We start from the raw sequence: 27,722 nt of genomic DNA on the forward strand, positions 1-27,722 counted from the left end.
CTTCTTTTCACTTCCTGTTTGGGTTCGGCATAGCAACATGAACATGGCGGGAGTGAAATGAAACTGTATTTGAAAAGAACTTACACCCTAAATGTCACATATTCCATTCCTTATTATGACTACTGATGTGCACTGTTGAATCGATGAAACAGCGTAAAGTCGTCGCTCTGCTCAAACTTAAATGTTCTCGTAAATTATGTGTATATGTAGTAAACTATTATTGAATGAAGTTAATTTAAATTGTCAGTTTGACTTTGACAGCACACGGACCGACCGAGGACACTTACACAATGTCTGCATCGTAAGTAAATTGATCTATCACTGTTTTTTAAAAATGACATAACTGTACATGTATAATCAAATCACAGTAAGCCGGCATTTACATCGCTGTACCCAGTTTCGTGTGCAGCTATAGATATGCCAACTGACTGTGAGTTAAATATGACACCTTAAATTACTGATATGATTAAAAACACGTGGTTTTATTGTCATTTATCAGAATAATAACAAAAAACTATCTGTCATAGGATCATAGTACATATAACCTGTTTGAAACACCTGTTGAAGTCTGTATTGAACAATTCATTGAACGAAAAACAAACAGATCCACTGTTAACCTTGGATCCAAAGCATTGTCAGTGTGGGCACTATTTATACTGCACCGCCGTGGGTCACTATTGTAAAATGGGGTGGATGCGTGAGATAGAATGCACTCATCAGTGATTCCCTATAGAATTAGAAGTATAATTTTTCAGATAAATCAAGTTTCTGGTTGTTATTAGTTTATAAAATAGTGCACATTAATTTGCTGTGCATCCACCTAATTTTGATTATAGTATGAACCATGGCAATGTTTGAGTGGGCAACTGACAACTGAATGTAAATACGAATCACTCTGACATCGCCATAGATCCAAGGCTTAGCTACTTGTGTGCCTGGCAAAGAACAAGTCAGTGGAATTGTCATTTTTGATTTTAAAGTAGTTCTATTGTATCTGTGAAATTACCCTGTATCCTGTCATTCTAATTACATGCCACACATGTTTTTTTTAAAACCTAAAAGGTTGGTGGTTGTCACACACTGCATGTTTGAATTTCAATATTTTATATATATTTTTTACATGACATATCAATTTACATGGTGCCTTACTTTCTGCAGACCATCGCACTTGTTCACATTATGCATGCATGCACACTGATAGGTTGGCGAGAACCGTTCATTCGCACTCGAAGATATAATAATGCAGTTGTTCACTACTGCTGTTATTAAATATACATGTATGTGTTCTGTTAAAATTAATAAAACAACTTATGGGCAATGTTATCGCCTGTGTTGATAAATAAACAACATTTGTTACCACACATTTGTATGCTGGTTGGCAAAAATGTGAACAACAATGTCACAGTGCGATGGCCAATAACATCAGGCAGTGCCAGAGTGATAAGTTGTGAATTTCGATACTTGGCAGAAATGCACGCAAGTATATACAATGAATTTGTTATTTTCTCATGTTATTTGCAGATTACTAAATTGCAGTAGTCTCATCCAAGCCAAGGCTAATCAATTGACAGTGCCCGATCTTTCAGGGGAAGATGACAATGTCGTCTCTGCACAGTTCTCCCCGCTGTCTGGAAATAAAAATGCACAGTACTTTTGTGTGGATATAAATCAAATGGGTAAGTTGTTTGTTAGCACACGGGTCATTGGCGGATTTGGCCGCGGCCCTCCTATTTTTAACAACCAACAGGGCTTTGCGCAAGCGGCGCTCACGAACTTGGCCTTGGTTATGCTCTTAAATGACAGTCAGTTTGATAAAACTATTAAAATGCTCTAATTTAAAATCAAGACAGATATTGACTAATGAATACAATTATATTGAAAATGAATTGACTGTTCACCTGATAAATTATAGAAATCTACATTTTTTCTCATTATTACATCTTTTTCAAAGTAGTAGAATTTATGGATAGGTATACTGATTCATGCTATCTTCTGGTAAGGACTTGATAACTCTGTAACATAATTCTGGTTAAGGACAACTTTTTAAAGTCAATGGGAAATTACATTTATTTGAACACAGTCTGATATAGAAATTATAGAGAAATACGTACAAATTTGCAAAATGTTACATCACCATTTTGGCAGGAAAAATTATAGCATATAAATTAGTTAAACATTGATTTAATAATATTTTGAATAAATGCCGCTGTCCCTTACCTGGGTTCCTGTCAGGATGGTTAATGTTTGAGGAGATTGCAGTGGATCATACAACCAACTCTCATATTGCTTTAAAATTTCCACAGCTGATGATGCATGTATTGGATTTGGAATCAGTGAAGAGCCTGAGCTGAGGGATGAGAGTGATGATGAAGATGGGGATGATGGTATAGCAAGAAGATCAAAGAGAAGAGAGACTGATGGAGTGGCTTATTTCAGCGATACAGGACATATTGTTAGCTGTCAACGTGTGCATAACAGTTATCACAGGGGAAAGTACAAGAAAGGTAGTTCACTAGATTTCATTACTGATTTCATTACTGATTTCATTACTGATTTTATTACTGATTTCTGAACTGATCTCATTACTGATGTTATTACTGATTCTATTACTGATTTTAAACTGAATTCATTACTGATTTCATTACTGATTCTATTACTGATGTTATTACTGATTTATGAACTGATCTCATTACTGATTTCATTACTGATTTCATTACTGATTCAATTACTGATTTCATTACTGATTTTAAACTGAATTCATTACTGTTTTCATTACTTATTCTATTACTGGTGTTATTAGTGATTTCATAATTGATTTCATAACTGATTTCATTACTGATTTTAAAAACTACTCTGATCTATTGGACTATTGATTTTTACAGTTACTAGCCATAAAAGTTGCCTTTTGAAAATTTATCCATTTGCATTCTGTATTTATATTTATATTTATGCTGAAAATAAATAAAGCAATAATTGTTTGGAATAATGATATTCTAACCTATTAATATTTGAAAACAAGTGACTTTGAATTCAGAATTAGTGAATTGTATTTTTTATTTGTTCTAGACTAGTGAGTCCTGTTTGGAAATTTTAACCTCTGGTTTCAAAATTAGTCTTGATTATTAAAATAAATGTTCAAAAATCAACATACTGATTTTTTTTTTTTAGGGATATGGTTAAAATGCATTATCATTTTTATATTCTAACTCACAGGTGCATCAGTCGGTGTGTTCCCAGAGTATGTAACGGACAAAAGATCACTTGTGACGTTTTTCCGAGATAACCGACCTTTGCACAGACAGTGGGTTTCATTGGCACCATCTTCACTACGTCCCACATTAAACGCATGGTGGGGGCCGATAGAAGTAACATTTCAAAAAGGTCCTGCCCCCCAACTTGAACAGGTAAAGTCTGCTATCATAGTCCATTCCTAAAATCAATGTTCTATCATCTCTGAGAAAATGCAATTTTGCAAGTTTTATATTATTATATTTATCATTCTAAATTGTCTATTTTATGCCATTTGTTGATTAAATCTAGTTTTAAATGTCTCATCAAAATCTTGGGTGTGTTTATGTTGAAGATTTTTTTATATTTCATACGTCATTTTTATAATTTTACATCAATATTTTTGAATGAGAATTTGATTAGAATTTGTTGATGTGAACAGTTCAGACAAAAGAAAGATTCCAAAAGACATTCTTTTACATAGTTTCACTTTTAATAGCACCCAAATAAATAACTTCTCGTGGAGCAAATATATTGTTCAATATTTCTATAAAATTTTAACCAAATTCTTACATTTACATTCTTAGAACATGGGAAAGAATGTATTTTCAGGGATGTTAGTGATTTGACAATGCAGCAAATACACACTTTTTAATGTTTGTCAAACAGCATTTTGGAAACTCACCTAGTGCATGACATTATCTCAACATGGCATTTAACCTTTTCACCACCAATTACCTCTTTTCATCACAAATTCACAAAATAGTCTCGTTTATAGTCTGCACTTTTCTTCAGAAGATTGGGACAAAAATAGTCAAATTCTTTGAGTAAATACTGAAAAACTGACTCACATTTTGTTGGCTCCAAAATTTAGATTCATTTCCAGAAATAATTAAAAAATATAATTGAAAAGGTGCAGACAAATTTGGATGAAAAGGTTCTGTTGACTGTTGAGAATGAATTAACATGATGGTTCTTTCTACAGGACAATTTATCCCATTGGCTTTTAGACAAGACTTTACGTGTTAGTGACGACAGACAACTATCGTTAAATGATGATATCATGGTGGCGCCAAGTACAGCTAGGGCTCCTTGTCCATTGAATAATGGTGAGATAAATAACTGTTTTATTGAATTCATTGTCATTGAGTCTGACTATAATTTAAATGGCTTAAACTTTCCATGAGACTTATTTTTGTTGGTGTGAGTGAACGATGGGGTATCCTACTATAATAGAATCATTGTTCATTACCCGTGACGTATCAACACTCCCACAACATATAACAATTGAAGTCAAACTCAAACTTTCTTCATCAGTTTTGTTTATATTTTTAATTTTTTTTCTGCATGAAGAGTATTTTGAGATCACGATGGAATCAGTCGGCCCTCTATCAGCTGAGGACGTTCCTATCTGCATTGGTCTTACTTCAGCCGAGGTGTCATCGCATACCATTCCAGGAACAGTGACAGAGTCAGTTGGTTACCATGGTGATGAGGGAAAAATATACAACAGCGATGATGACATTGGTAAGTCTGTTTAGATATATACCACTGTGTAGATAGGTACCTGCCATCCGGTGCCAATTTACAGTCATAATTGTCTGTTTTCACTGACATTTAGTTTCACTACTATTTTGATGTTTTGAGCCTATTCACTGTGTTTTAATTTCCTAAATTTGTCAAAGAAACAATGAGTTTTATTGTTATTTTACATGTTCTCATAGATTTAATTTAGCGGATTTTACTTATCAATGAAAATAGCAAAATTAAAACCCAGTGAATAATAAATGCATTTACAGTATATTACTAAGATTGCAGTATTGATGTGCATTCTGATAAAAATCTGATTTTTACATCATATTTTAATCAGATTGTATTGATGTGGTAACATGTAATACATTAATACATAGGCGTGTTCTTCCATTTTCTATCTTCCCAAAATACAAAAGCTCGTCCCGGTCGTCCCCTCACTTCCTTGCATTAAAATAGGATAACTTAGGATATTATGTTAGTAAATTGATGGCCACACAAATCTTACTGCAAAAATCGGTGCCATTTGGCTCCTATTTCTGAGTGAAATTTTTTTTTTTTGGCTTACCGAATTATCGAAAAGTCTAATGGTACAAATTTTGAAGTTGTATTGTTGGCAAAATTTAGTTGTAGCCCAATTTTGAGTAATTTTGCCAGAACTCAAATCTGAAAGTTACTATCTGTGGTTATAGTATCGAAGCTGTGTTTCAAATTCTACTTCAGGTATGCACTAATCACAGCTACGGGAACCAAGGTAAATGAGTAAAATATTCATGAAAATTAGAAATTAAGGGACCTAATTGCCATACACAACCAGTCTAGTTTGAAGCTAATACAAATTATTGATTTTGTGATGTGGCTCATCTTCAATCATTAAACAGAAACAGGGAACAGAGATTCTCATGTTCAATCATTGAACAGAAACAGGGAACAGAGATTCTCATGTTCAATCATTGAACAGAAACAGGGAACAGAGATTCTCATCTTCAATCATTGAACAGAAACAGGGAACAGAGATTCTCATCTTCAATCATTGAACAGAAACAGGGAACAGAGATTCTCATGTTCAATCATTGAACAGAAACAGGGAACAGAGATTCTCATCTTCAATCATTGAACAGAAACAGGGAACAGAGATTCTCATCTTCAATCATTGAACAGAAACAGGGAACAGAGATTCTCATCTTCAATCATTGAACAGAAACAGGGAACAGAGATTCTCATCTTCAATCATTGAACAGAAACAGGGAACAGAGATTCTCATCTTCAATCATTGAACAGAAACAGGGAACAGAGATTCTCATCTTCAATCATTGAACAGAAACAGGGAACAGAGATTCTCATGTTCAATCATTGAACAGAAACAGGGAACAGAGATTCTCATCTTCAATCATTGAACAGAAACAGGGAACAGAGATTCTCATCTTCAATCATTGAACAGAAACAGGGAACAGAGATTCTCATCTTCAATCATTGAACAGAAACAGGGAACAGAGATTCTCATCTTCAATCATTGAACAGAAACAGGGAACAGAGATTCTCATCTTCAATCATTGAACAGAAACAGGGAACAGAGATTCTCATGTTCAATCATTGAACAGAAACAGGGAACAGAGATTCTCATCTTCAATCATTGAACAGAAACAGGGAACAGAGATTCTCATCTTCAATCATTGAACAGAAACAGGGAACAGAGATTCTCATCTTCAATCATTGAACAGAAACAGGGAACAGAGATTCTCATGTTCAATCATTAAACAGAAACAGGGAACAGAGATTCTCATCTTCAATCATTAAACAGAAACAGGGAACAGAGATTCTCATCTTCAATCATTAAACAGAAACAGGGAACAGAGATTCTCATCTTCAATCATTGAACAGAAACAGGGAACAGATATTCTCATCTTCAATCATTGAACAGAAACAGGGAACAGAGATTCTCATCTTCAATCATTGAACAGAAACAGGGAACAGAGATTCTCATGTTCAATCATTGAACAGAAACAGGGAACAGACATTCTCATCTTCAATCATTGAACAGAAACAGGGAACAGAGATTCTCATCTTCAATCATTGAACAGAAACAGGGAACAGATATTCTCATGTTCAATCATTGAACAGAAACAGGGAACAGACATTCTCATCTTCAATCATTGAACAGAAACAGGGAACAGAGATTCTCATGTTCAATCATTGAACAGAAACAGGGAACAGACATTCTCATCTTCAATCATTGAACAGAAACAGGGAACAGAGATTCTCATCTTCAATCATTAAACAGAAACAGGGAACAGAGATTCTCATGTTCAATCATTGAACAGAAACAGGGAACAGAGATTCTCATCTTCAATCATTGAACAGAAACAGGGAACAGACATTCTCATCTTCAATCATTGAACAGAAACAGGGAACAGAGATTCTCATCTTCAATCATTGAACAGAAACAGGGAACAGATATTCTCATCTTCAATCATTGAACAGAAACAGGGAACAGAGATTCTCATCTTCAATCATTGAACAGAAACAGGGAACAGACATTCTCATCTTCAATCATTGAACAGAAACAGGGAACAGATATTCTCATCTTCAATCATTGAACAGAAACAGGGAACAGAGATTCTCATCTTCAATCATTAAACAGAAACAGGGAACAGAGATTCTCATCTTCAATCATTGAACAGAAACAGGGAACAGAGATTCTCATGTTCAATCATTGAACAGAAACAGGGAACAGATATTCTCATCTTCAATCATTAAACAGAAACAGGGAACAGACATTCTCATCTTCAATCATTGAACAGAAACAGGGAACAGATATTCTCATCTTCAATCATTGAACAGAAACAGGGAACAGAGATTCTCATCTTCAATCATTGAACAGAAACAGGGAACAGACATTCTCATCTTCAATCATTGAACAGAAACAGGGAACAGAGATTCTCATCTTCAATCATTGAACAGAAACAGGGAACAGAGATTCTCATCTTCAATCATTGAACAGAAACAGAGAACAGACATTCTCATCTTCAATCATTGAACAGAAACAGGGAACAGAGATTCTCATCTTCAATCATTGAACAGAAACAGGGAACAGAGATTCTCATGTTCAATTCGGATGACACCCTGTGATGCTGAAAACTAAATTACAAGTGAACCTACAGAAATATTCACTAATTTTTGTTTATTAGCAAAACACTCTGATGCAGATATCTCAAGAATACTGTTACTGTTGTATTTATTATATTATGCATATTATTTAACATGCTGAAGGCTTCAAACAAAATGTTGCAGGAAAATACAAGTTAATTATTTTTTAATAATTATATGGTTTTATTTCAGACATAGTTCATATATAAAGAAAAAAGGGAAAAACAAATATGTGAAAAGATAAAATGCTTTAATAAATATTCAACTATATTACAAATGTACATCAAATGCTGAAATGGTGTTTTATTTTCATCTTTAGAATACAATCTGGGTGAGAACTGTAAGTGTCTCCATGGCGACCGAATGGGATGCGGTGTGGTGTACATGGAGAATAAAAATAAGAGGGCGAGACAGAAAGTTATTGTGTATTTCACTAAGAACGGTGATCATATCTACCACAAAGACTTGAACCAACCCAATGCTGGATTCTTTCCCACTGTAACATTGAAACATACAGGTTTGTTGCATCCATATGATTTCATGAATCAAAATACATTCATTTGTTTTATATTCATCGTGTTTTCCTAAAAATATTGTAACATTGAGGAACTTTTATTGTCATCACACCTCTGTTGGTGGTTTCATTTATTTCTAAATACATGTAAAAAAGTTTGAACAGTATTGAGCTATGTTGTTTTCTTTAAGTTCTCAAGTTACTCAGTATGAGCCCTGGTATATAGTACTGTAAAATCTGTATTAGAAGCCGCATCCCTAATAGAAGTCGCACCCATTCTTTTTGAATAATTGAGAACCAAAAATTCATCATTTCTCATATGTGTAGATGCTCTAATAGAAGCCGCATTCCCTCTATTGCATTGTACCATTTTAATAGAAGCCGCGGTTTCTAATACAGATTTTACAGTACTAAAAAAATATTTAAATGACAGATGCACATCAATTTTTACTGTTAATTGCTGTAATTTCATAAAAGATAAATTCACAAAATCTTAAAGCAGGGGGTGTCGTCACCTGCGCATACGTCAGATGGCCATAGCGTGTCATTGTTTATAAACAAACGTCTACTCATGAGCCATTGCAGTTTTAAGCGTGTGTTGTTATCGTTGCTTGGGACTCAATTCCCACACGTTCATAGGTGACGACTCCCCCGCTTTAACAATTTATATTATTCTGTTGTAAGCTATTGATGCAAGACCCACAGTATCAGAATGTGCTACACAGTCGGAATATTGCCAACTACATTCAAAACTAAATTGTTTGCTTATCAGGTGACATTGTGAGTGTCAATATGCAAGCTGCTGCCCCGTCATGTGACTTCAACGGATGGATAGAGGACGTGGCTGCTAAGTCCGATGGTGCATTCACCGATCTACCCGAGTTCCACATGCCTGGTAAGTGATGGTATCCAGAAATCAAATAGTTTATGAATTAATGAAATCTTGCCTTTTCAGAAGATTGTGACCTCACCGCTTTTGGTGTTCAGAAGATTGTGACCTCACTGCTTTTGGTGTTCAGAAGATTGTGACCTCATCGCTTTTGATGTTCAGAAGATTGTGACCTCACAGCTTTTGGTGTTCAGAAGGTTGTGACCTCACAGCTTTTGGTGTTCAGAAGGTTGTGACCTCACAGTTTTTGGTATTAAGATGATTGTGACCTCACAGCTTTTGCTGTTCAGCATTCAGAGTTTGGTTTTTAGCATACACTACAAGTTTAAATAAAATGTTATACACCCTCAGTGGCATATTTCATTTTTACTTTGTTTTTGTTTTTTCAATATTACCATTTTATGCTCATAAATAGATGTTTTCTTATGTTATGTTTTTAGTCCCCGTGCTGACGCAGTCCGAAAACGGGGACTTGTGTTTTGACCCTTGTGCGTCTGTGCGTCTGTGCTTCTGTCCGTGCGTGCGTGCGTCCGGTCCTGTATCTTAGAAATGCCTGTATCTTAGAAATGCCTGGACCAATCTTAATCAAACTTCACCCATATGCACATCAATTTGTTTCACGATCTTATTCAAGATGGCCGAATGGCGGCCATTTTTGTGTTTAAAAAATCATCAAAATCAAGCATTTCTTAGCTGTTTACAGATGGATTTTGTTCAAACTTGGTATAGACATTATGGACCTTGATGCAAATAATTTTGTTTTTCAGATAAGATTCAAAATGGCTGACTGGCGGCTATTTTGTTTTAATGAATGTGGTTCTCGTGACTTGCTTTCACTGATTATGTTCAAATTTTAAATATTCATTACCGGTATACATCATGTCATAGATAGACAGATATATTGGTTTGACGATCCTATTCAAAATGGCTGAATGGTGGCCATTTTTGTGCTAAAAAAATCATCAAATATCAAGCATTTCTGGCATTTCTGGATGGATTTTGTACAAACTTGGTACATACATTAGACATTACGGGTTCCTGATGCACATCATTTTATTTTTCAGATCAGATTCAAAATGGCTGTCTGGCGACCATTTTGTTTTTATGAATGGGCTTCTAGATCCATATCTCTGACTTGTTTTGACTGATTATGTTCAAATTTTAATATTCATTATACATCATGTCATAGATATACAGATGTATTGGTTTGACGATCCTATTCAAAATGACCGAATGGTGGCCATTTTTGTGCTAAAAAATCATTGAATATCTAGCATTTCTGGCATTTATGGATGGATTTTGTTCAAACTTGGTACATACATTAGACATAACAGGTTCCTGATGCACATCATTTTATTTTTCAGATTAAATTCAAAATGGCTGACTGGCGGCCATTGTGTTTTAATGGCTGGGCTTCTAGAGCCATATCTCTGACATGCTTTGACTGATTATATTCAAATTTTATATATTCGTTATACATCATGTTATAGATATATTCATTTACTCAAAATGGCTGATTTTGAACACTGTTCCAGAGCAATATCTCTCAATATGGACAAGTACTTGTTTGATGATCAGATAGAAATGTCAATCATTTTAATGTTAAAAAATCATCATAATCATATTCCTGACATGGTTATATTCCATCTATATTACTATAAACAAAACTATATATCTTAAATTCGATAACTAACGGGGACTGTGCCATGCATGGCTTGTTTTTTTCAGATCAGTCCAAACCTCATGATTTTGAAGATGTTGAGATTGAAGGTAAAATGAGTGGTGTGTACTGTTTTGCACCATCAGTTGGTACAGTTCAGGCCAGTGGTACAGTCAGTCCTAGTGAACCTTTGATAAAACCTGCAATGATACAATGTATGGAAGCCATGACTTCGGAGAGACCATATTTCACTGTCACTGTCACTGAAATGGGTGAGAACTGTGTTTTAATGTTATAGTTATGACTAAATTACTAATTTTTTCATCTTTCCCGACCCATGTATTTTATGAAAACTTCTGTATTTTCTTCACATTCAACCATTTACAATCTATATGCCATATATTTGGCATGCTGTGATGTTTTTTTTTTAATAATTTCTGTTAATTTTGAACCAAATAAACATCCTGTCAATCACTTTAAATTTTGTGCAAGACACATTTTCAGTGAAAATCACAAAATTATTTTGCATTAAAAATTTTATTTTGTGTGAGACACATTTTCAGTGAAAAGGTTTTGAGGATTCACGACACAAAGTGTCAGGGACTTTCACTAAATAACCTCAAATCAAGAAAATTCCTGATACCTGTAGCATTGCCTGTAGGTCTTGATCAATATTTTTGAATTTTGTGCAAAAGGTTGGCATTCAAAGTGTGAAAGAGTTTTTATGAACCATCAAAAATAAATAAATGTTTGATTTCACTTGATTGGTGTTGTGTTGCATATAGGGTATGACAGTGGATTGGCTATTGGTATCACGAGGTCAGGACAAACTGTCGGTACGTTACCAGGATACCTAACAGAGACAGCGGGATATCATTGCCATGGGGGCGTATACAGAGGTTCAAGACACAAGAATGCATACTTTAAATCAGAAGAGTATGATAAAGGTAACACATTAATTTATTCAAGGATTCTTGTGACAAAGGCGATGATAATATGCAAGGGTTTGCACCTATTATTTTAAGGTAACATGCAATGCAGATCTACAGAAATCACACAAGAACCCGCGAGACATTTATTGAGCATGAATATACATGTACTTATGTCAGGTGTAATATGTTTACTTGTTTGTGGTTTTGTAACATTTGTAATTCATCATCTATTTCACCATTGAACACCATCATCTTTTCATCTTAATTTTAGACTAAATGGATGTAATTTCCCATTGATCAAACAAATTTTTGAAAAAAATATGGAATAAATCTCTGCAGGTTTATTTTGGGAAAGGTTACAAAAGTTGACTTTGGTGTTTAGAAGGTTGTGACCTCACAGCTTTTGGTGTCCAGAAGGTTGTGACCTCACAGCTTTTGGTGTTCAGAAGGTTGTGACCTCACAGCTTTTGGTGTTCAGAAGGTTGTGACCTCACAGCTTTTGGTGTTCAAAAGGGTGTGACCTCACAGCTTTTGGTATTCAGAAGGTTGTGACCTCACAGCTTTTGGTGTTCAGAAGGTTGTCACTTCACGGCTTTTGGTGTTCAGAAGGTTGTGACCTCACAGCTTTTGGTGTTCAAAAGGGTGTGACCTCACAGCTTTTGGTATTCAGAAGGTTGTGACCTCACAGCTTTTGGTGTTCAGAAGGTTGTCACTTCACGGCTTTTGGTGTTCAGAAGGTTGTGACCTCACAGCTTTTGGTGTTCAGAAGGTTGTCACCTCACGGCTTTTGGTGTTCAGAAGGTTGTCATCTCACAGCTTTTGGTGCTCAGAAGGTTGTCATCTCACGGCTTTTGGTGTTCAGAATTTAAGGTTATGACATCACAGCTTTCGGTGTTCAGAAGATTGTCACCTCACATTTTTTGTATGCAGGTACTACGTTTATTTATTTCATAGCATATGCACTCATGAAATGACAGATGTATTTATGATCAATTTGTATTTTAATGATCCTGTGTAGAATTTATATAAATTTCGTTTGTTGCATGCTCTGATTACAGATGCACTTCTAATATTAAAAGAAAATATGGTGCTCATTTTCAATTTGCAATTGCTATCTGAGATCTTATTGAGAGTGAGAGAGCAACACTACATGTTTGTGCCTCCCAAATAATGTTTCATTTTTTCATTGTCATCACATTCTTTATTCTGCTGATCTATGTAACATCAGGACAGTGGTCATAATGGTGATAGAAAATAAAACACTACCAGGCAAAAACAATTTACGTGGCTCTCTTGCTGTCAACAAGACTTAATCGGCAGCCATTTTGGATAAGATTCGTTCATAGTGTCTAATAAATGAAGTTTTTTTTTTTCTTCGTCTTGTAGGAGACATAGTAGGATGCATTCTTGATTATTCTGGTGAAGTCTACATTGTATCATTTACAAAGAATGGCCAACTGATGGGAAGGGCACAAGTCATGAACAACAGAAAATATGATTTATTGGCATCCATTGGTTTTAAGAACATGCCAAGTGTTGTCCGGCCTGATTGGCCCCACAAAATAACTCAGCCAAAGCCTATCTTTAATCAGGTATGATTATATATCGCTGTATTCATGGTGCCTTGTGTGATAGAAGGCATGAACTGAGCTTTCATGTTGTCTGTTTGTCTGTATTCAAAATAACTTCTTTCAGTTTATTAGGCCCTGAATAAAAAAAAAATGTGTAAGATCAATTTTCTTTTGAAAGTCAATGTGTGCATTTTAAATTTTTTGGCATAGAAATTGTGTTTTTATTTTAACTTTGTAAACAAAAGTTGAATTTTTTTGATGCATTTATGTTCAGTCGATGACCTGAGACTTGAATATTTGTTTGTCATCATACCATTTCCTGATACATTCCAAGTCTGCTGTAAATCCAAAAATCATCCCAAGTACTGAGTTTGATGCACAATAGTGTAGCTATCACAGTCTGTAGGATACCAACTAACAACATTTCTGAATAAATCGGGAAAAATATACCGGTATGTGAATGCAAACGACTGTTTAATTTTGAAGAGTAAAAACCTGTGCATAAATATATAAATACAACACATGAATAAAGTCACAAAAAGGGGTTCACGGCTGTTGTTTATGTACTTTAATGGACACTTGTATGGGATTCAGGAGTTGTGTTTATGTGACTATATTTTATTTAAGACTGCCTAGACAAAAATATCTGTCATGTTTGAAGGGCTACAACTAACTGTAGTTATGTTGCTTCTGCTGAAGACCAAGTCCAACATGGCGGCATTGGTTTTTGTGTTTCTGTACTTGGGTTCATGATGCCAACCTTTCAGGCTATGAGGTTGTTACATTGTATATATAACCTTTTGAACACCATCAGTTTTCCCGCCAAAATTTTTGTGCAAAATTTTGTCTATTTATATGTACAGTGTATTTCTCTTTAAATTCTTTGTTAATGTTTTACGAGGCAGACATTTATTTATTGGCTACAGGTTTTATGAATATGCCAAAAAATTATGTGGGCTTTATTTTGTGAAAGGTGCTAAAATTAGTCCTAGGCACACAAAGGATTAATATACTGTAAAATACTTTATTTTTGCTTGGAATTAATTTTCGATATTTTCGCTGAAGGAATGATTCAGTGAAAATAAAATACAACGAATATACCTTTTTTTTCTAAATTTTACATTCAACTTGTCAAAAATCAGTGAAAATAAATTCCATAAACACGCAAAAACTCTTTTCAGCGAAAATTAATTCCAGCTAAAATAAATTATTTTACAGTACTACAAGGGATGATGGATTGACTCATTTCTGTTTATCCGGATTAAAATCTGATTTTTTAAAATGTGGTGGCTGTGATTTGGCTCGAAGTATAGCCACTGTACTCTATAGGTCGGAACAATTCACGAAGTCGGAAAGTCTCATGTCAGGATTGACATTTATTGAACTTTGAAAAGGAAACATCAACAACGGCTTGAAACAACAACAAACGTAAAAATAATAAACGATAACAATGGCACGAGGACCTCAAGAGTCACATGACACAAAACTCAAGTTGTGATAGATCGGTTTTAAACCAATCACTGATCGCGGTAATAACGTCATAGGTCAAATACAATGTATGATATAATAGGAATACGAATAATCTAAACTAAACATCAAAGCTATTGCTGAACAGAAATAATACAGCGAATTGAATATTAATTATAGAAAACATTTTGAAGTCTAACTAGACAATTCAAACTTAATCAACAAACACACCTATGATTTGCATCTCGCCCCGACAAATGTGGCTGCCAGCATACAACATCTCACATCTGAACAACAATTGTGTTCAGTCTGCACAACCAATATGTCCAATTAGTATGTCTCTTTAATAGTGTCTGCATGTAACATGAGTTCTGATTGGCTGTTGATTGTACAAGACTTGAAAGCAGTTTTGTACGTATTTAGTTAGAGGCGATGTACACTGATGCCTGTATAATAAAAGAATCCAGAGCCTCTATCTATATGTCTGTAATTTGAATCTGACAGATAAACTGTTCATATCACATGTATCAGAAGTTTCTATTTTTAGAGTGCAAGGGAAATAACTTAGGAGGTTTTGGTTGATATCGTCACCTGGTCATTGTTAAAAAATTGTATGGAATTGAGGAAAAATAAATAGAAAAACATTTATAATGTCACCATGTTCAAACATGTATGCATTCAAATTGTGTAGTTAAAATGTCTGTTTTATGACGATTGTCTTTTTCATGACTTTTTAACGATAAAATTAATGACAATTTTGAGATTATACTTTCATCATGTGTTTAACCAACTTGTCACAAAAACAATGATATTTCTTGTTTGTAGAAAGATTTGAATGACTGGATGAAAAGTGCCGAGGTTAGTGTTCAAGGATTGCAAAAATTCAAACTGAAGAATAAATCGAGGAAAAGTGAACCCCAAATGATTAGTGCACCACATCCATTGAGTAGAGGTAAGTAAACACAAACTAACATGCAAAATGGAGAATCATCAATTAGTGATTAAAAATTGTGAGTCTTAAGTCACACAAATTGTCACTTGGTTTGGAGTAACACTTGTCATAACTTTGCATATAGGTGTGTGGAAGGCTTACAAAGCCGTGAATGTTTACCAAGAAAGGTGCTTCAAACCTGGCGCAGATATCTTGCAAATAAACCTTCCTCTTTTTTTCAGAATGCAGCTTTTTTTCGGTCAAGATATTATCCCGAAGGTCAAAGAAGAAGGGTCCTACCATAGGGATATCAAATCACTCCCATGTACCGAGAACAAACTCCAACTATTTGGACGTTAGTTTCTTTACGCATAGAAATGATATCATAATGAAAAGTCGATCCAGAATACCTTCAGTCAGTAAGTATTGAAAGATACAAGTATATTGAAAGTAGTAAATGCATTTATCATTGTTACACCCAGTTTCATAAAGGCGTGAATGTTTTTCTGATAAAATATTTATAAATTATTTATTGAAAACAACTTGACCAATCACAATGTCTTAGCGGATACAATGCCACCCATATATACCAATAATTGAAAGAGACTCGCTAAGACTCAGATGATGAATGTTACCCAAACTCCTTATATAACCAATAAAAACATCCTCTTTGAATTTCAGTGTAGCTGAGGGTCTTCTGGAGTGAAAGTTTGATAAATAATTTAAAAATTCCCACAACAAAACAATCATGCGAATATGAAATGGAGTGTACTTGGTTTTGTGCATGGGTTTTGGGACATCATATGAAATACTGTTCTGAAAATAACAATGCTGATTCTGCAGAAATAATTACTTTTCTTTGAATTTAGAAATGTGTTTATTCTAATTGGTTAGCAGTTGTTGTAGTATCTGTTTCACCTTCATTGGCTGTTATTCTGATAGAACCACCTGGACATACCAGCTGGTTCATCCAGTGGCAACACTTATTGTGACATTGTTTAATCCTGATTGGCTATTTTTCTTGTTGACCACCTGGACATACCAGCTGATCTCACCAATGACACTCTTGGTTGTGGCATTGTTAAATCCTGATTGGCTGTTTTTCTTGTAGACCACCTGGACATACCAGCTGGCCGCACCAATGACAATATTGGTTGTGGCATTGTTTAATCCTGATTGGCTGTTTGTCTTGTAGACCACCTGGACATACCAGCTGGCCGCACCAATGACAATATTGGTTGTGGCATTGTTTAATCCTGATTGGCTGTTTTTCTTGCAGGCCACCTGGACATACCAGCTGTGGCATTGTTTAATCTTGATTGGCTATTTTTCTTGTAGACCACCTGGACATACCAGCTGGCCTCACCAATGACACTATTGGTTGTGGCATTGTTTAATCCTGATTGGCTGTTTTTTCTTGTAGACCACCTGGACATACCAGCCGGCTTCACCAATGACACTATTGGTTGTGGCATTGTATATCCTGATCCTGAACAGACAGATGAAAGAGTACAACAGTTCGTCACTGTATATTTTACCGTCAATGGTTCCGTTGTGTTCCATGAAATTGTAGAACAACCACATGGTGGACTGTATCCAACTTTAACCACACAAGTTTACGGTGAGTCACTCTAACCACCCAAGTTTATGGTAAGTCACTTCAACCACCCAAGTTTGTCATTTGTCCCATTTCCGGATTTAATGATTCTTGGGGATAATATTTCAGGAAAAATTATGCAGTTTTAATGAATGACCTCCCAGTGAAATGTTGCAATGCTACAAATTCCACAAATCTCACCAAATCATGAAAATTTGTCTTGTAAAATTGAAGCTGCTTACAGGAGGTATTATATACTTTATTATTGCAGGAGATGAACTTGAAATTAACACAAATTTCAAAGCACCTTCATTACCTGAAAAAGACGCTTGGAATGAGAAAGCATTTGAAAAGATCAAACAACACAAAGTACTTGTGAAGGCCTTGCGTAAGTATATACAGAAATCAGAAGTCTTTTTTTGTTGTTGTCATATTTGGTTTTATTCATTTCACGCTGCCCAATGTCAAGAGAGTGTAGATACAATTTATTGTCTTATTTATCATTGGTTTACTTTGTTGACGTTATTTGTTATCACGGTGGGTGTGGAGTAATATTGTAGTCTAATAATACTGGTAATACTGAGTATCATAAAGCAGGTGAAATGTTACTCAACGAATACATATACTGTAAAATCATTTTAATTTTACTATTTTAATGATTCATGCGAATTCACTGATTTTTAGGTGCACAATCTTGGCAGGGAAACAATGAGTTCTATTCTTATTTTACATGTTCATGTGGATATAATTTAGCGAAAATAGCAAAATTAAAAACCAGCTAATAATTAATATGTTTACTGTATCACAGTTAAGGGCAAAATATATTAGCTGCTCGTATGCTCGCGTAATAGACAGTGATGTGTCTTTTGTCGAATTAAGAGGTATTATAATGATCCAGCATACAATAAAAATTTGGTTACTGGTAATGGCGAAAATATGGAGTTGACATACTAGTGTATCTGAGCCAGACCACATTGCTGGATTGTCTTCAAAACTTTGCATATCGCTCAAATCTTATTATCTTGAAATCATCAATGTAAACGTGACATTTGATATAAAATTTATGCAGAGAAACTATTTCATTAAGTTTAATTATAATTCTTCAATGCTGTGTTTTGTTTGCAGATAAAGAAACCGATGAAAGCCGACTTGCGAGGCCGGCATCGCCTGTAGAAAGACCTCCAAGTCACCTCAATAAGCTGAAAGTGTATATTACCTGTGATGCCGAACGGTGGAATGAAGCCACTTATGTCAAGGCTGGGTACATACAAATACATTAATTTTAGTTCATTAACAATATTATGATACTTGCATTAAGTTATAAGTTATATAAAAAAAAAACATTACCAACTATGTAATATTTAAAATTTTAAATATTGTCTGTTACATGACAGGTTGGATTCCTATGGCTTTAACTCTATGTTGCTGCCCCAGGCACGCGTGGCAAAGGGTAGCATTGAGTTAGACATGGAACCACGTATCAAGACATGTCAGGTGATCGTGATGTGTATCACTCCACAATACTGCAACAGTAAGCATGCACCGATTGAATTAAAGTTAGCCAAGAAGTATAATAAGCCGATACTACTAGCCGTGATGGAGAAGACGGAATGGCCGCCTGCTGGAAATATTCAAGATACGCTGCAGTATCTGACAATGTATCGAATCGGTATGTATTATGCTTTGTATTTTTTGGAGTACTTAACCATTTAATACTCGGTACATAAAAGATGTGAAGCGGTTTTCAACGGTTCAAATACTTTGTTGGATGGGAATACCGACTTTGATAAGTTTTACTTTTTTTGGATGATCATTGTTTCCAATTTAATTTGATTTTATTTCGTCAGAAATGTATTCGGATTTTACGTGGGGGATTGAACAACTTGAAAAGCATCTTGTTGATGTCAAGGGTAAAGGTTACAATGCAGTGGAGTTTCATGTCAGTGAGGGAGAAGGAGCGAGATTACTCTACACCGATGCACAGGTTAGTCAGGTTTTCCAATTCAAGATCCAATAATTCATTTTCTCAGGTTGTGCATTTGATCTATTTCAAAGTAATCAGGGAAAATGCCCACACATACAGTATTTGCTCTATTAGTAGTGCATGCATTTAATTACGTAAATGACTTGTTGATACGTTGGCAGAAATGGATCAGTACATTTCATTTCTGATTTTTTTTGCCATGTCACTTTTGTGAGTTTGTTGTACATATCAAAACAGAATTTGTTGGTTAACATGTGCCTCTATTGTTACTAACATGAGGGCAGTGTAAAGATACTAGATTCTCAGATCCTGGTTACACAAATTGAAAGACAGGCAAAATTTTGTAAAAAAAAAAAAAAGGACCCATCAATTGTTGATCATACTAAATATTTCAATCAAATTAATGATAAATAAATAAATCTCAAATGATGACTATCTCATACTAGTTCAGAGTGTAATCTCCCAAATCATGGTTTTTTATTTTTTTTTCTAAATTTAGAATGCAAGTCGTCGTAATGAGAAGACTGACCCCAATGCTTTGAAAAAAGCAATTGCTGATGCAGATAAAAGGAAGGCTCAGGGTTTTGGCAACATGGATGATTCATCGCCAACAAGAAAACAGGCTAATGTACAAAGAAATTCTAAAGCATGTACAATTCTTTGAGGCTGAAAATTGTGGCAATTATGTAGTGCGCCCTCTGCCGTCCAATTTTAGAAATTGTTTATCAAGTGTAAAAGCATGTATTTTTAAATAAAATTATGGTTGAATAATTTTGTACATTTTTCAATTACCCTATATTGTAGTTTTTACTGGGTCACGACTTGTGTATTTATCACTTACCGGTATCTCTTGAAATGACATTTCAGGAATGATTTTTATTTTCTGTATATATGTTTACTTTATTATATTTTTGTTTTCCCATCTTGAAATTGTATATACAGGGTCCAGTACAGCTATTTCTAATATTGCTTTGATCCCGCTTTGATTATTTTTTGTCATCTGTGCATTATCAGATATCTGACGCCATTTCTTAAATGTGCTTTGGTCGATCTCATGCATGCACTTCGATTTTTATCGACTGAACATTTTGATTCTCAAATTCAGATACTTGAACCATTTGAAGGAGATGAACAGGTCATTTACATATAAAGGTACTAGTGCATGTCATATTTTTCTTTTTTTTGGAGTTTCAAATAAAAATGCCTGACAGGCGGCCATTTTGTTTTTATTCATGTCTATGCCAATTTAAATACTCACTATTAACATATAGCTTGATTCAGCTAAAAGTTTGCACACAATTATTACTAGTATGTCTTACCATAGACCTTAAGGTCTTACTTTGTGATTTGATGAAATTTGTCAAAATGACTACCATCTTAAAATGATGAATACGTTGATTTCCTTCAAATTTTTTTGCATGATCAAGCATATTGGGTGAGATCCACATCATTTTTTTTGACTGTCAACTATTTGTTTTTGTTATGGTATCCATGATAGTTTCTCTGTCTGTATGTGTGATTATAATCACCACATTTTGTCAGTATTTTCACTTTTAGTCATACTGACTTGAATTTGACACACAGATGATGCATGGAGTTCTTTGGCAGACATGTACTTGTGATTTGTACTGAACACTGTGATCCATTACTGTTTATACCAAACAGAGACGTTGCTATGTCAACACTTGTTTAGTTTAATTATAACAATTTTCTTTCAATTTGATTTTTCATGCAAATTGATTTTTATCCTGCAATTTTTACAAATATCTAAAGAAAGCTGTGTTTACAAATATTTTTTAACTGACATGGACGATTACCAGGAATGAGAGATTTTTTAAGTGCGGGGGAGGGGCTTATATGTATAATCTTTTAATCTTTCAACTAAATAGATTCTGTAAACCTCTTTAATTTTATGAGAGATAAGCTGCTTTATATTCATGAGACAGAATGTCAGTTTAATTTTGTAGAATCGAAAACAACGAACGTCAGTGACAGAAATTTTCGGCAGTAAAAATTTGACAGATTACAGTCAATATATTGTGTTGTTGTGTGTAGAAATTACACATATTGTACAAATTATTGTTATCAGGGTATATTTATTCCAACAACCTAAATATTAATATTTTCCAAATGCAATACCACTCAATGTACAGCGACTTTTTTTTTTAACTCAAACCTTTAAATAACCTTTCTAAAGTCAATACTTAAATACTTGTATAAATATTTGAAAGTTGATTCTCTTACCTGTCTTATTAGCCCATGTCGCTATGAATAAACTAATTTATACCAGTCAAAATTTTCCCAAGGTTTTTAAAAAGATTGTTTTAATTTTATAAAACCCATAAAATATGTTTATTACCAGGAGAATGGTAAACATTGTTTCGTGACACTTTATTGAAACATTTTACTATTCATTGTCATCGCGTACAGTGACAATATTTTGTCTCATTGTGTCGTCAAACCTGTGTATAGTGACCAAACAATGTACTTTTAGTTCTTTATAGACAGGTGGTCTTTATATGGAGGTTGATTTAATTATTTTGCATCATTTTTTTCTTTTATACACACGTTTGTTTGACCAAATTGTGCCAAAAGAGTGGGCACTGGTCACTGGACAGGTGGTGTTTATGTACAAGTCACTTTTCATGTAAAATTGGTCTTTATATAAGAATGGTCACTATCTCTGGTTGAATGTAGTTTTAGTCAACAGTTTGTTGGCTTATTTCCCCAGTATGTAGGCTTATTTTATAGTATTTTGGCTTTTTTCACAGTGTGTGGGCTTATTTCACAGTGTGTGGGCTTATTTCACAGTATGTGGGTTTATTTTACAGTATGTGGGCTTATTTTACAGTATGTTGGCTTATTTTACAGTATGTGGGCTTATTTTACAGTATGTTAATTTTTTCACTGTCAATCAGTTTTTAGAGCAGCACATTTTGTCTATATAAAAAATGATACATGTACCAGTTTGTAATACTTCTTGACATCAATTTGTGAGGTACTATATATTTTGTTCACCCTGTATGTCCTAATGTCACCGCCACATTGTTTTAGACACCAAAATAGCAACACTGCCAGCTAAAAAAACTGACTGGTTTTCGATGCGTGTCTCGAGATTGTTACATGATTGAAACAAGTAGGGTCAAACCAACCTTGATAGATGATGTCAAACTAATACTGAAAAACGTGTTGATTTTAATTTTTCCGATAGTCCAATCCAAACAAATTAAACAAAATGTATGTACTAATGCGTTCTTGCGCGTCAGGGCACGGTCACTCCCAGGTGTTTGTCTAGTGTGTTGCACAGCGCTAGTATTTACTAGTATTTGCACAGCATACCCTCATAAAAATAGTTTATTCTACTCAATTCAACTCAGTTCAAATCTTGTAATGCTCACTGCAAACCAGTCAACAACTTAGCTAGCATTGTTGTTGTTTGGGTGTCGTTATCAATATAGCTATGATGGGAATATTTAACATGTATCAAGAATTCCAGGTTTTCTTCTATCTTTGCATATATTTTTTCAATAATTTATTTTTATATTTTGCGCGTGTGTATCTGTCATTAACAAGACTTATTTGTATGATTATGATATTGTATATTTGTATTTTTTTATGTTATTAAACAATGTGTAAGGTAATTATACCAGCTTATTCAGATTTGGTACATACATTACAAATGTTGAGATGATGATGATGATTCATTTTGCGGTTGAATCAAAATGGCTGACTGGCAGCCATCTTGTTTTAAAAAAATTTGTTATTTATCATATTTTTGTCACATACATCATCAATACATGCCTATGTTTACTTGTAGGAATATCTTCCAAATGTTCATAGTAAAAAAATTAGTAAATATAAAAAAAAATTCATACCGGTAGATAATTTAGGATAACATGAGTGAGTCTGGCTGCAAATGAATTCATGAATGGCAAGATATCCTCCCATTACTCTTATTACAACTATGGGTGCGAGCAAACTTGAATTGACTTTCAAAGTTGTATATTCTCAAACATAAATTGTATGTTAGTCACTTGGTACACATTCACATGTTCTTTACTTGAGTATCAATACAAATTTGCATAAATATGAGAAATAAAAATATACAGTGACCATATATTAGATTGTAAATTTAGAAGATATTTAATAAATATGATTTTTGATATTAGATTATTCACTCTCAATTACTGACCATTATTGACACTACAAATTCATTTAGAAACAATTTACTAGGTCACATGACCACATTAAATTTGATTGCATATATTTATGCATCTAGCAATTAATATCCATATAACTGTATCTTAGACATGAACAACATTTCCCCCAACAGGGACTATGTCATTAACAATGACTTGTTTTATTCATGCTGTTAAGTTATGTGCTTTTCTGTGTTTTATTTTGTATGGGCTTTGCGCATGTGCCATGACCCGGAAGGAAGTTTGGTTTACGGTATGCGCAAAAGTGGGATTTTGTACGAGTGATCAAAGAATAAAGCTAGTTTTCACAGATAATCTGTTAAGTATCACATGCATTTTATTTCACGAAGCTGGAATACGTGACTGTTTGCTGTGAAAGTGACACAAAGAAAAAAAATCTAGTTAGCATGTTTTGGCTCGCCCCTCACATATTTCATTAATTGAATGTTTGTGAAGAATAATTGAGATATTCCTTTCATTATCCTGATACACTAAATAGAAACAAACTTTACACCGAAAAAATATTCCATTAGATCAATTTTGGTACAGATAGAATAAAGAAAACAAGATTTTAAAAATTTAACAGGAAACTACAAGCCAAATTATTTTTTGTTTTATTTTTTAAGAATTTCGTGTTGGTGAATTACCAGTACTATCTATTTATATCTTTCTAGTAGTTCACAAAAACTATCACTATTAATGTTAGGCTATATTTGAAACATGTGCATGCAACGTGTCTTATTTGACATGGGTCCCATGCAAAATATAGTAAGTAGTCTATTATGGTAAAATGAAATTCGAAATTGCAGGCACTTTAACAACAGTTTATCTCCCATATCCAAATTAGGTAAGATATAACTAGAAGCTGTTTCCATGATTTCTCTGTGTTCTTGTAATGAGGTTTGAGAATTTTTTTTAAAAATGTTTTCACATTGGATTGAAAAATGTCCATTTTTGTCACCTACCAAATAGGTGAAATAAAACTGCATGATATTTTCACATATTTAGGTCTAAAATTAACAAAGATATTGGAGAAAATTGCACGAAAGTGTGCAAAAAGAAAAAAAATGACAGCAATACGTATAACAATATCTGTATCAAAGAAAGCTTAGAAAGAACTCCCGTGTGCTGAGAGTATTGAAGACACATTAAAAATTAATTCAAAATTACTTGTACATGAGATATTGATGGAAAAGTTGAAAACTAATTATGTAAATCTGGTAACTAATATGAACAGAACAGAACAAAAAAATTATGAATTATTATGCTAATTAGAGAATTAATATGAACAAATTTTAACCCAAAATTAATCAGGCCTGTATATTGTCCTGGAGCATTTATGTATCAAATTTTATTCAAATGTGATGATCAGTAATTGAGATATCAGTGTTAATTAATTATGTTAATTAGGTGATTAATAAGCATAAATATTTACCAAAAACTAATTGGGTTTCTGCATAGTTCTCTTTAAAAGTTTCATTAAAATCCAATTTGTGGTTCTTTATATATCAGTGGAACATTATGCAATCCTGGTTCTGCATTTCGACCCATCAGGTCCAGGCAGATGAATTAAGGTGCAAGCTCAACAAGAAATCAGATTCCGATGAAGATGCGGCAAGTCATGAGACTGTGCAACCCAGCCAGGGGTAGCCTTTTCCCTTGTCCAGAAGAGAGCTGCGTCAAGATTTATCAAACATGCAAAGGTCTGGAGGCTCATGTAGCTGTTGGAAAGCACAAACGTCGCCTTGAAAGAGAGACTTTGCTGGACAAGACAAAGTTGAAGTACGCAGAAAAGCTTGCACAGAGTTTGTCAGAAGTGCCACATGTAGAGCCATCCTTAGAAGTAGAAGTAAATAGAACAACACCTTTCCCACAGCAAGGATGGGCACTGCGCAGTCCGAAGATGGCTGTCTGGTTTAGCCACAAGCAAAAAAGGACCTTGATAAGCGGTTTTGGCTTGGACAAGCTACTGGACGAAAGTCAGACCCCATTACTGTGTCCAAAGAGATGAGGCATGCGCGTGATGCACAAGGCCAACGGCTATTCCAGGTGCAGGACTTTTTGAATGGCCAGCAAGTCTCTAGCTATTTCTCCCGACTGGCAGCTAAACGCCGTAAAGTTTCAGAAGACTCTGAGGAGGAGGAGGAGGAGGAGCAACATGCCCCTACTGTAATCAAATCCTCCAACAGTCGCATACAAGAGAAAATCATCACAAACGTCGAACTATGTCACCATGTCTTGTACGATACATTCAACCTTTGTGACTTGGCAAAGAGGGGAGGCCTGTATGAGATTGGCATAGTAACATTAATGTTCATTTGCAAGCACTTTGATGTCGACGTATCCTCCATCACTGACCGTCGATGCAAGTCGGCATTTGTTGCAAAACTTCGAGAGTACTTGAGTTTCTGCCTGGTTTGTGTAAAACTAGAGTGTACTAAGACGTAGAGGTTTGTGTGTTTTTATGTAGGCTTAGTTAGATAAATGCTGTTAGGATGTTACTTGGAGAAGATGCCTCTTGAATCGTTTGTTTCTTTTAACATTGTCAATGTCCAATGTATATTATATTGGTACTACCGGTACAATGACTGATAATGCACTTACAGTGTTAACTTAAAGTTCAGTTAAGCGCTGACTCTGTTATAAGTGTAAATATCAATTTGTAATAAAGAAACTAAGATATTGTTTTAAATTCAGCTATGTTCTATAATGCATATCAAAAGGAACACTGACACGAGAACAAACGTTCCTAACATTCAGTTGATACACAATGTCTAAATATGACCTATGTTCAGAGACCTCCCGGGACTAAACGTCACTCCCTAAAACTCTACGAGCATTTACTTGACTGGCTTAAGAAGAAGTTGAGTTAGAATTCTGATTTTTCAGGTACAGTAGCATACTTTGAACATGGTTCAGGGACAACCATGTGATTAAATGTCATGTCCCGAAGCTCTACAAGCATTTATTCAGTAAAAAATTCAAAGATGTACATTTGATTAGAAGTTGAATCAGAATTCTTCTTCAGTTTTTCACGTTGCATACTTTGAAAATTCACAATGCAAAAAATGGCCTACTTTCAGGGACAACTACGTGACTTAACGTTATGACCCGAAACTCTACAAGCATTTATTTGATAGACAATACATAGATGTACATTTGACCAGAAGTTGAATTAGAATTTGTATTCACTCCGTCACGTTGCGTACGTTGAACAAAGCTAAAATTCTCAATTTTTGTCAAATTTAAAAAATGGCCTAATTTCAGGGACAACCACGTGACTGAACGTCATGACCTGAAACTCTACAAGCTTTTATCTGATAGACAATACATAGATGTACATTTGACCAGAAGTTGAATTAGAATTATTGTTTACTTCGTCATGTAGTGTACGCTGAACAAAGCTAAAATTCTCAATTTTTGTCAAATTTAAAAAATGGCCTACTTTCAGGGACAACCACGTGATCGAACCTCATGACCCGAAACTCTGCAAGCATTCATTTGATAGGCAATGCATAGATTCACCTTTGACAATAAGTTAAATTAGAAATATATTTTACTTCGTCATGTAGCGTACTTTGAACATGGCTAAAGTTCACAATTTTCGCAACACACAAAAAGTGGCCTAATTTAAGGACAGTCACGTGACAACCAAACAAGGTACCAAATTTTGCAAAAATGCTTTTGATAGATGTTCCAATTATCTATATATGGTACAAGTTTCAAGCCAAAAAAAATACCAGAGCGTCAATTATAGCAAATTTGGGCAAAAAATTTTTTTTTTTTTTAACTTGAAACATCTAATTGTTTTCAGGCTGCCCAAGAACTAAAATGTATGTCTTTTGAAATTGCACAACAATTTTGAAAAAGCCAAAACGTTGGTCTATTCAGATCTTGTTTTGTATTTATGGTAGGTTTGAAGGTGTTGCCGAGACAGTGCCGTAAAATATGCTGATTTCCGTGTTTTTGAGATGCGAAAATTGGTTTGTTTGCCCGTTACCATGGCAACAAGGATTTTGATCTAAAAGAAAGCTATTTTGAGGGGTTGTGGACCAAGTACTATCACTGTGCAA

General features: G+C 34.5%; 1 protein-coding gene across 1 annotated transcript; it reads left to right on the plus strand.

Moving 5' to 3' along the window:
* The first annotated feature begins 15 nt into the window (after window positions 1-15).
* On the plus strand, window positions 16-23,964 carry LOC102805911 (uncharacterized). Its single transcript, XM_085492614.1, has 19 exons — window positions 16-301; window positions 1,522-1,676; window positions 2,304-2,504; window positions 3,214-3,404; window positions 4,214-4,337; window positions 4,582-4,755; window positions 8,225-8,422; window positions 9,192-9,314; window positions 11,037-11,240; window positions 11,754-11,915; window positions 13,287-13,492; window positions 15,764-15,890; window positions 16,112-16,288; window positions 17,293-17,490; window positions 17,738-17,854; window positions 18,592-18,727; window positions 18,861-19,135; window positions 19,314-19,450; window positions 19,950-23,964. The coding sequence occupies exons 1-19, from the start codon at window positions 291-293 to the stop codon at window positions 20,112-20,114; spliced, it is 3,081 nt and encodes a 1,026-aa protein (XP_085348740.1). The 5' UTR covers window positions 16-290; the 3' UTR covers window positions 20,115-23,964.
* The last annotated feature ends 3,758 nt before the right edge of the window (window positions 23,965-27,722 follow it).

Source organism: Saccoglossus kowalevskii, chromosome 2, assembly GCF_978046115.1.
Source record: "Saccoglossus kowalevskii chromosome 2, keSacKowa6.1, whole genome shotgun sequence".
NCBI lineage: Eukaryota > Metazoa > Hemichordata > Enteropneusta > Harrimaniidae > Saccoglossus > Saccoglossus kowalevskii.